Source organism: Lolium rigidum, chromosome 3 (assembly GCF_022539505.1).
Source record: "Lolium rigidum isolate FL_2022 chromosome 3, APGP_CSIRO_Lrig_0.1, whole genome shotgun sequence".
Classification (NCBI taxonomy): Eukaryota; Viridiplantae; Streptophyta; class Magnoliopsida; order Poales; family Poaceae; genus Lolium; species Lolium rigidum.
This window is the reverse complement of record NC_061510.1, coordinates 11,898,678-11,908,886: the sequence shown is the minus strand read 5'-3', so window position 1 is coordinate 11,908,886 and position 10,209 is coordinate 11,898,678. Positions and strand designations below refer to the sequence as shown.

At 42.1% G+C, this 10,209-nt stretch overlaps 1 protein-coding gene across 1 annotated transcript; it reads left to right on the top strand.

The window, feature by feature from the left end:
• Window positions 1-4,135: 4,135 nt before the first annotated feature.
• On the top strand, window positions 4,136-8,441 carry LOC124694563 (branched-chain amino acid aminotransferase 2, chloroplastic-like). The gene is made up of 10 exons (XM_047227534.1): window positions 4,136-4,163; window positions 4,849-4,937; window positions 5,074-5,248; window positions 5,418-5,594; window positions 5,689-5,820; window positions 6,076-6,174; window positions 6,768-6,884; window positions 7,432-7,527; window positions 7,856-7,968; window positions 8,105-8,441. The coding sequence occupies exons 2-10, from the start codon at window positions 4,870-4,872 to the stop codon at window positions 8,223-8,225; spliced, it is 1,098 nt and encodes a 365-aa protein (XP_047083490.1). The 5' UTR covers window positions 4,136-4,163; window positions 4,849-4,869; the 3' UTR covers window positions 8,226-8,441.
• Window positions 8,442-10,209: the final 1,768 nt, after the last annotated feature.

Sequence of the window (10,209 nt, the reverse complement as noted above, 5' to 3'; positions counted from 1 at the left end):
CAGGTTTACCAAAAATTGTTGTGCGCGTGAGGTTATGCTGTGTGTGCTACTACTCCTTTCGTTCACAATTAGTTTGGGTTCTAAGTTCACAATTAGTTTGGGTTCTAAGTTTACATCTACGATGTAAAATCTATAGTGTTAAAATTATTAAAATTATATATTATATACATTTTGTATTATGATTATTGACATTTCTACCATATTCTTTGTCGAGCTTAAACTTTGACTAGACTCAGAACGCTGGGGAAATAAGAATGGTAGGAGTAGCTTTGATCGTGCATGTTAGGTCGAGCGTCAGGTCAATAACGCGTAGGCAATTAGTTAAGGAGATAAACATATGATCATATACAATGTGTGATACATGATATAGGATATATATAGATGGCTACAAGAAAAAAAGTATACCAGCATGGATCTTGATCTGTTGATATGCTTGGTTCGTGGTGCACGTTACTCTAATCTTCTATCTCTAAATAGGAGACCCCCACTACATGATTTCTCTCAACATGCAAGCATGCCACATCATCAACATGCCACCTCACCAAATACCCCGATTTAATCATGATTTTTTAGAGAAACACCTTCACCTAGAAATAAAACAGTCATTAAGTTCCTTTTTATATGAGAGCTTCGCAGGACCTATCATCTTCTTAACAAATAAATATGTTTAACTGTTACTCAGGTACTTCCCCACTAAGCCCACCCGGGTCCCCATTGATTAGTTTCCCTGCCTCTCCATCTTCTCCACTAATTTGCAAAACAAAACGGATGAATTTATTTCTCCTTATCACCTTGCGTTTTGTATATAAACCACATCTATTTTCTCATTATCAATATCGTTTTCCTGGCGTTCCTCACGCAAGATCGACGTCTCTGCACATGGGACGCTCGCCTTCAAGCTGCCCCTACTGGCCAGCCGTTTGCTACCGCGGCGAGCTACGAGCTCAGTAGAGCAATCATGGTGAGGCACATGACAAATTTTCCACAGGCCACAACCAGCAGAGCTGCATGACCTCTAACCTAGGCTATACCTGTGTTGCCGTGTGTCTCATTCCCGTCCTCCACCAAGGAAGCTAGCTCGACGGGTGCGCCGGACATGACCGGCACAGGATCACGACAGGCTGCAAGTGGAGCTTGCTGGAAGTGGCTGACGCAAATGCTCCTTCCCCGCTTCTATTGCTTTGGAGGTAGGAGTTTGTTGGGCATGCAGTAGAATTAATTTTCTAAAATCAAGCATGTTCAGATGTGCATCACACATGCTTACCACCATCGTTTTCAAGTCAGTTCCCTCCTAGCATTTTTCTTATATATATATCAATCAAATATTTCTCCCTTATCAATTATCACAGGTTGTAGACTACAAGACGTGCTTATTCAGTTATATCGGCTACAATCTGCTGCTGCACCATAAATTATTCTCAACCTGACGCTTGACATGCTATTTTTTCTTCTTTACTCTGCTGTTAATTTTACATGTCTGTTGTTGATCTGATTTACAAAGTTTATATAACCCTGTCGTGCACCTGGCTGACTCAAGCTATCGGACAGGACAAAGAAGAAATTGAAGACAAGCTTAGACATTTTGCATGGTGTATTCGGTAGTCTGTACCCTAGGCTTAATTTTCTAAAAGGGATGAAATGCGCATGTAACATTGTTGATCCGGGTAAACTAACATGCGCACATTATGCTTGCTGGATTGTATCAGTTTTGCCTTTGTTTTCTTATATCCTACATCGCACAAGTTGAAGCATGTCCTTAATAGTAACCAGAGGTAACGTGCTCTGCTAGATATCACGCTCAACCAGCAGTACTAAAAGACGTCGCACAATTTAACCCCATCCCCTCCTTCCATGGGAATGGCACACGCATCATGTTCTGCCTAGGTCGATCTCATACTTAACCAGCAATATGAAAAAAATGAGAGTTTACAAGTTGAACTATCGATTTCCTTCTTCAAGTGAAGTGTTATGTGTGGTGTTTACGTTTATGCACTTCTTCCATTCTTTGTGGGATTTCACCTGCTTGCCAATATTTTGTTAAGCATGGTTGTATGGGATCTCTTCATGTCCAAGTGTCCTATTATGTCGATCAAAAGTAATAATGAATAATATTTTTTAGTGTATGTTTGCATTTCAAACCTTAATAGTTATTCCAAGTAATCCCGCAGCAACGCGCGGGGAATTATCTAGTAGTACTATATGATGATGCCTGCGCAACGTCTAATGGTTGGGAAAGAACAATTAATACTGCATGGAATCTTTTTACAACTAAATATATATACTCTTGACCTTGACCAACAGCTAGACGTACTGGCACTGGTTTGTTCACACTGCATGCCATGGGCATCAGTACGTATTGACTCTGGACCAGGCTCTGTATAAATCCCCCGTGCCTGCATTGTGGTTTTCGCATCAATCACCACTATAGCGGTAGCTAGCTCAACTATACATGGCGCAAACCGGCACCGGCTGCTTTGCTTCCACAGAGGTACGAAGTGTTGCCGTCGACCTCGCTTTTTACAAGTCATTTCTCCCCTGTTTTACAATTTCTGTCGCTGCTTAGCTCATGCTAGCTACTTCCGTTTCGAAATGTGGTATGCTTTCGAAAGCAAATTTAGCTTAGTACAACATAGCACGTTTTGAAAGAGTCATGTGTTTCGAAATGTGGTGATGATTTCGTTGTCCTCATTAAATCTACTCCCTCCGATCCATAACATATCAGGATTTTATTGAAAAAAAGTAGAATAAATTTAAACCGAGCCTCCGACACTTATTAGTTAACAGTATAACTCAACCAGCTAGGAGCAACCACAACAATTATGTATCCGATCCGATCGTTGAACGCTCAGGATGATAGAAGGCAATAGCTTACATCAGAATAAGATTACTTATTTTGGATACAACCAGATTAACCAAACTCATAGAGCCATAGTCCCAAAAAAGGCCCCAAAGCAAAGGTAAATTATACAAAAAAAACCTTGGACAGAGATTTGGTCCACATGGACACGAGTGATCTCGTTTTTTAAAAATAAAAAATCATATTTTTATGTTTCAAAGAATTCTGAAAATAGATCCTCGTATAGCTAATTATGTATCCCGCAAACATGTAAAATATTAATTTTAAATACTTTATATTCTAAGCTACACAAAAGTGAGAAAGTGTAAATATGACTAGTCATTTTCAAAACTGTAAAATATAGCAGATTTTTTCATTTTATTTAGCACGAAATTTAAATAATTTTAGGTTGAGATTTTGCATGATTGTGACATGTATCACCGACAATCCCCAGATTTATTTTCAGATTTTTTGATAACTTCGAAAAATACCTTTAAATTTTTTAAAATGGTGAGAGCATTGGTCCTCGAGAGCTAAAAAAACACTTTCCGGAAAACCTTAGTATTACGCTTAAAAGCGGCTGAAGTCGTGTTCCCTTGTTACGCCCTAGCTCTGGCTACCAATAGACACAGAACCATGAGATTCGGAAATTCAATTCTCCCGGGTGCGTATGCTCCCGCTACCAAGAAAACATATTTTAAAGTGTGGAAAAAATTTGACAAAAAGTTCTACATGTACATCTCCATAATATATGTGTGCGCGTTAAGTTTCACGAAAAAATAATATTTTTTGTGGCCTATGTAAAAAAGAGAAAACTTATCCTGTGAAAAAGCATTGTTTTTAGCACTGAATTTTGTCTTTTTCACACACATCACATGATAAATTTATTTTTTATGAAACGACTTTGTGAGCGCTTAGCACGTGAAGATGTACGTGCGCATTTTTTGTTTCAATTTTTTTAAAATTTAAAATATATATAAGATACATTTTAAAATATAGGGAGCATATGCTTCCATGTTTCAAAACACCAGATTCGACTATTGAAAACCCCAATACTGAAGATTATGGAAAGAAAAAACCACTCACCTCACCGAGCGGGACGCCACGCATTACCCTGCGTATGTACTCGGAATTTCGGACGGTGGCCGCCACGCTTTGACCGCCGCCGCCGCCGCCGCCGCCGCATTAGCCTTCCCGCTCGGCCAGCTGCTGAAGTGCTCGCCTCGCCGAGATGGAGCTCGGCCTCGCCTCCTCCCTCGGCGCATTACTCCCTGCCGCCGCTCCGCCGCTCGCAGCCCCGCGGCCGCGGTCCTCGCCGCCGCTTCAGGTAAACCGCCGCCGCCGACTGAGCAATGTGGGGTTACGCTTCGATGTGTAGCAGCAGCCGTCGATGCGTTCTGATGCCGTTAGGTAGTGCTCCTGTTTGGATGCGTCCATCCACGAGACTAGGACTATGTAGATATGTCTATTTTGACTCACAGCTTAACTGAAGCTGGCAGATGATTTTTTGGCCGACTAGGACGGCACTTATGCCTATATATTGTACTACCTCTGTCCATAAATAGATGCCAAAAGTTTGTGTAAATTTGAATGTATCTAGACACGATTTAGTGTATAGATACATCCGAATTTAAATAAATCTTTGGCATCTATTTATGGACGGAGGGAGTACTATCAGTTCGCTATGAGCCGGTTCGCTGTCAGTTTCCTATTTTGACTGATGCATCAGCCGGTTCGCTATCACTTCGCTGTAGTTTCGTCCGTTCATATGCCATCTTACAGCTTGCTTTCGTGTTTTCTTGTACTTCATCCGATACAAATTAATTGACTCAATTTTATCTAGATACGGATGTATCTAGACGCGTTTTTTAACTAGATGCATCTGTGTGACAAAGTTGAGTCAATTAATATGAAAGGAAGGGAGTACTAAATCTGCAGACAGAGTTTAGATGGTTGTAACTGTCACCAGCCTTTCTTCTACTAACAAAACTGTCTTTTTCATGCTGATGCAGATACAGAATCACATTTACTCGATGCCAGCCCTTAGTCACAAGTCTCATACCCCAGTGGCATGCCAAGCTTCTCTAGCGACCAAATACATGTACGCACACACAAACCATATACTACTATACTGTCACTGTCACCAGAATCGTGTTCCGACTATATCCTTTAGATTGCTGTCCTTTTCTTCTGAGTGAAGGTTCTGAACTCTGTTATGATGGTGTGATTCTTACCAGGGAGACACCTGAGATAGTTGACTTGGACTGGGAGAACCTCGGCTTTGCTCTTGTCAATACCGACTTTATGTACATGGCGAAATGCGGCCCTGATGGAAACTTTTCCAAAGGAGAGATGGTGCCGTTTGGACCTATAGCACTGAGCCCTTCTGCTGGAGTCTTAAATTATGGACAGGTTAGTGAGTGGGTGGGTGGGTGGACTTGGAATGGAAGACCTTGTTTCATACCATCTGGCATCTGCAGTGGAATAGGAAATCTGTAGCAATGATAATCTGTGAATTATGTATTTGTTAAAGGCCTAAAAGCATCAGGCGTGCTCAAACATTGGTTACTTTTGTATGCAGGGGTTGTTTGAGGGCCTAAAAGCATATAGGAAGACTGATGGGTCTGTCCTGTTATTTCGTCCGGAGGAGAATGCCATAAGGATGATAAATGGTTCAGATAGGATGTGCATGCCTGCGCCAACTGTTGAGCAATTCGTGGATGCAGTCAAACTAACCGTTCTGGCAAATAAAAGATGGGTAAGCATTGTTATGCATTCTCAAGCTCATTTCATCAGGCTTTTTATGTTCAGTGTTTATACCTAACTTATTATTTAATGTGCTATATTTCTAGGTGCCTCCTACTGGTAAAGGCTCTCTGTATATTAGGCCACTACTTATTGGAAGCGGGGCTATTCTTGGTCTTGCACCTGCTCCTGAGTACACTTTTATTATTTATGTATCCCCTGTTGGGAACTATTTCAAGGTTTGTACTGTGCTTTCACCTTTAACTCGCAATAATTATTTAGGCGTTCATTGAAAATAGAAAGACTCATATGACCTTGCGAAATCATCATAAGCATTGTTCTTACCTTCTTAGTGATATAGTACATGAATGGTGAGAGAATATTTGCATAAGTATAACGTCATCCTCTGTGATTCATCTGGATTTTTTTTCTTGCAAATTAAGGCTAGTCTTGGTGTTGATTATCAGATTATGTTTGTTAACTTTATTCTACAGGAAGGTTTAGCTCCTATTAATTTGATTATCGAAGACAACTTCCACCGTGCTGCCCCCGGTGGAACTGGAGGCGTGAAAACCATTGGAAACTATGCCTCGGTAACTTTCTACATCAGCTTCCAGAAAGCAATATTTACGTTGATTTAAGCTGCAACTTAATTGGGCCTCATTTACTTAATCATTACCTCTGCAACTATGCACTCCCTACCACCATTTGATTTGACCCTTGCATGGTGCCTTTTTATGTTTTGAATGCTCAAACCTTCTACACATTCGCAATATAATAGGGTTATATAACTGAACAAAAATTGATTGAACTTAGAGTATAGTAACACCTTTCCTTCATAATACTTGCTCTTAATGATTGATTAGAGTTCGTTTCAAATTAATTATCCGAGGAACTATAAGTTGACAACCTTTTTCGATTGTTTAAGATGCCAGATCTCAGATATTTGTATGAAATTATTCTGCCCTAAATGCTAAATGTTCTTATCACTCATTATTTTCTACTTTCTCAATACAACTTATATTAAAGGATGTTGATCAATTTATCCTAAAGCTGAAGCCAATGAATCCATGAGGAGTTAACTGTACCTTTAACATTATGTAATAAGTAATAGTGCCCATGTTATTTTTGCTTCTGAATCTGATACTATTGTTACTTAATTGTCACACTTGTCATCATCATGTAGGTGCTGAAAGCGCAGAGAACCGCAAAGGAGAAAGGATATTCTGATGTCCTCTATTTAGACGCTGTCCACAACAAATATCTGGAAGAAGTTTCTTCATGCAATATTTTTGTTGTGAAAGTATGATCCTTCATATAGCAATTCTTTTTATTTCTGTAAATCCATCTCAGCATCTGTAGTTAGAAGTAGTTTTTTTGGATGTTACACCAGTACACCAAAGTACCACACTATTTGGCCGATATCCTAGTTATGTATGGCCTGCCCCCTCTTCAATAAACTAAGAATGTCAAATAAAAGTGCTAAGCTAGCAACAGTCTTGGTTCAGTAGGACACAGAATTGCAGAATTTGTCATCCCCATCTGACATGTTTTCTGAGGTCCCATTTTCCAAGTAGGGAAGTGACATGAATAATCTTATAAGATGTGAGCCCGACTGATCTGTTAAAAAAGGTTCAACACAAATGGGGTTTTCCAGTTTGTTTCTGATCTTACTACCGTAGAGCATTTCTCGTTTTTTCCGTGGAGGATGAATCCTCGTTCTAGTTATGAACTTATGCCTGGCTCTCTTCTTGGTATACTGTCTAGTTTCTCTTGACAAGTTTTATTTCACCAAGTTCAGGACTGCAGCGATATTAGTTTACTTGTATTTATTTGATCTTTTGCACCAGGGCAATACTATTTGTACTCCAGCATTAGAAGGAACGATACTGCCTGGTATAACAAGGAAGAGTATCATCGAAGTTGCTGAGAGCAAAGGCTACAAGGTAGATTGTTCATCATTTTCATGGGTTCCAGTTTCCCGCGGAATTGAGGAAGAAATACTGAAACTGTGCATTCTGGTCGAGGAGGCTAGTTGCTTGTTATTATAGCGGCCACACCTTAAAGGCTTTAGCACTGTAACGTGTTGTGGGATGGTTAACAATAGCAGGATTGTGGAGCAGATTCATCTGTAATAAAAGTTAATTAACTTGCTCCATCTGCTGAGCCTTGAAGGGTTATTGTTACGTCATCATAGGGTTGACAAGAACTAGAAAACTATATGCTGCTTCTTGTTTTCAATTGTCTTAACTGACGGAATTGGCTTCTTTGAAGGTGGAGGAACGCCCCGTTTCAGTAGATGAATTGGTTGCTGCTGATGAAGTTTTCTGCACGGGAACAGCGGTTGTGGTTTCTCCTGTGGGGAGCATCACGTATCTAGGGAAAAGGTAAAACATCTTCTCTGCCTTGGAGCTCTCTATTTATCAGCTATCAGAACTTGGTTCTTTTCACGCTGATGAACAAGCATTATAGTACTACTACTACTACTACATCTCAGACCATAACGCATTTTCTTCTTTTCAGGGTAGAGTACGAGGGCAACCAAGGAGTCGGTGCGGTGTCGCAGCAGCTGTATACCTCGCTGACGAGCCTCCAGATGGGCCTTGCAGAAGATCGGATGGGCTGGACTGTGCAACTGAATTAGTATTCGCATGACTGATCTTCAGTCTGACAGATTTCCAGAACACGGCAATTCTTTCGCTCACTGTCCACGGATAGAAATGTAAACGCAACTGCTCAGCTAGTCATAGAGTTGCTGAACACATGAATTCAGTTCCTCTGTCCTCTCATCTTTTTTCACAATAATAAATTTCACATGGTTGTAAACAAGAACAAATTCTTTCATGATGTGCCTTGACCATGTGTGTGTGTGTGTTTCCTATTTGTCTCTTGACGTCGGTAGGGCTGGCCGATCAGCGATGTTTTTTCCAGCTTTTCTTCAAGTTTTGACAGCTTCTCCGGTTTATGGTTTTCTGTCACGCTTTTATTTTTGGTGCAGGTGGTTTTTTTTTTCAACTTTTTCCAAATTTGAACATTTTTCAAGTTTGAATTTTTTTAAACTACACTTTTTTTAGTTTGAATTACGATCTTGTTTTTTTTAAAAAAAACTTGAATTTATTTCAAATCTGTGAAAACCAGAGAAATGGGGGAAAAACATGGGAATGATGCGGAAGAAGAACCATCAACTGTCATGGGCTGGCCCACTCAACAGCTCCCCGCTTTGAGGGTGCCCGTGTGCTACTTTTATTTAGGCAGGCTTTAGCGTGTCCGTCTGCTATTGACAGAAAATCGAGCCCGTATATATATATCTTACTGCTCTGTCGGGCCGGGCCAGACAGATGGATGGAGACCTTGCAAACTGAAACCGGAAGGAATCCTGAACCACGCGTCGCCACTGGTATACACACATCCTTACGTGAGGACGACGAGACATCATCGGACAAGTCATGGATCACCTCCCGACGATCTGCTCGCAGACATCCTCCGCCGCCTCCCGCCGCGAAGCGCGGCTGCGTGCCGGACCGTCTGCAAGGGATGGTGTGCCACCGTGGACGCCGGCGGAATGCTGCTCGCGGTGGCGCACCTTGTGCCGCAGCCCATGCGAGGTTTCTTCCTCAACTACTCAGCATACAACCGCTCCTACTTCTACTCCCGGGGGCCCGCTGCGCGCCCCAGGATCACCGCCGACGATTCTGTTCTCGCCTTCACGCGACGCGAGGGCCGCAGCAGCGGCGAGACCGTGGTCGACCACCGCAACGGCCTCCTCCTTTACATGCAGGGCCCTACCATGCACGTGTGCAACCCTGCGACGCGGCGGTGGGCGCGGCTCCCCCACCCGCCGTTCAGCTGGGGTGTCGCATACCTCGTCTTCGACCCTGTCGTGTCACTGCACTACGAGGTGTTCTTGTTCTGTAAGACCACATGGCACAAGGACGACGTTAGAACCTGGACGAAGGTGGAATGGCCACCGCGTGTGTACATGGTGCAGGTGTACTCGTCCATAACCAACAAGTGGGAGGGGCGGGCCTTTCTTCGGGAAGGAGAAGCGACGATGGTGACCATGTGGTCAGACCAAGCAGCGGACCCAAAGCGCAACGCCGTGTACTTCCGAGGAGCACTCTACCTTCACTGTCGAAGTGGCCTCATCATAAGGTACGTTGATCAACACTAAAGTTCAATGGGTAGTAGTATCAATTCATTTTTACGTACTCTTAATCCTGTACAATGTTATCAAAAATGTTTTGATAAATATATGCAGGTTTTCGTTGGACAAGAGGACTTACCTAGTCATCAAAACCACTGGAATAATGGTGATGGCCAATACTCGTAGATATACCATGGACAGAAAGCCTCAAGTGCATCTTGCGAAATCAGAGCAAGGAGTCTACTACACTATGATACATCAGTACCAACTTTATGCATGGTTACTAGTTGAAGAATCCAAATCATGTCCAACTCCCAAGTGGGTGCTAAAGCATCACACTCACCTTACGCCCTCCGTTGTGCGCCGCTACATCCAACGAGGCCGTGAAGGAGAAAAACCTAACAGGTCTTGCATCTTAGATCGTGGCAAACAAGGCGTGTGGGAATTTACGGGTGATCTTGGTGAAGACGATTCGGACGAGCAA

Bases quoted from the DNA above. Each gene is read 5' to 3' on its own strand.
- LOC124694563 (XM_047227534.1), top strand. From the start codon at position 4,870: ATGCCAGCCCTTAGTCACAAGTCTCATACCCCAGTGGCATGCCAAGCT. The intron at 6,885-7,431 runs GTATGATCCTTC...CTTTTGCACCAG, and splicing joins GCAATATTTTTGTTGTGAAA to GGCAATACTATTTGTACTCC. The intron at 7,528-7,855 runs GTAGATTGTTCA...GCTTCTTTGAAG, and splicing joins CTGAGAGCAAAGGCTACAAG to GTGGAGGAACGCCCCGTTTC.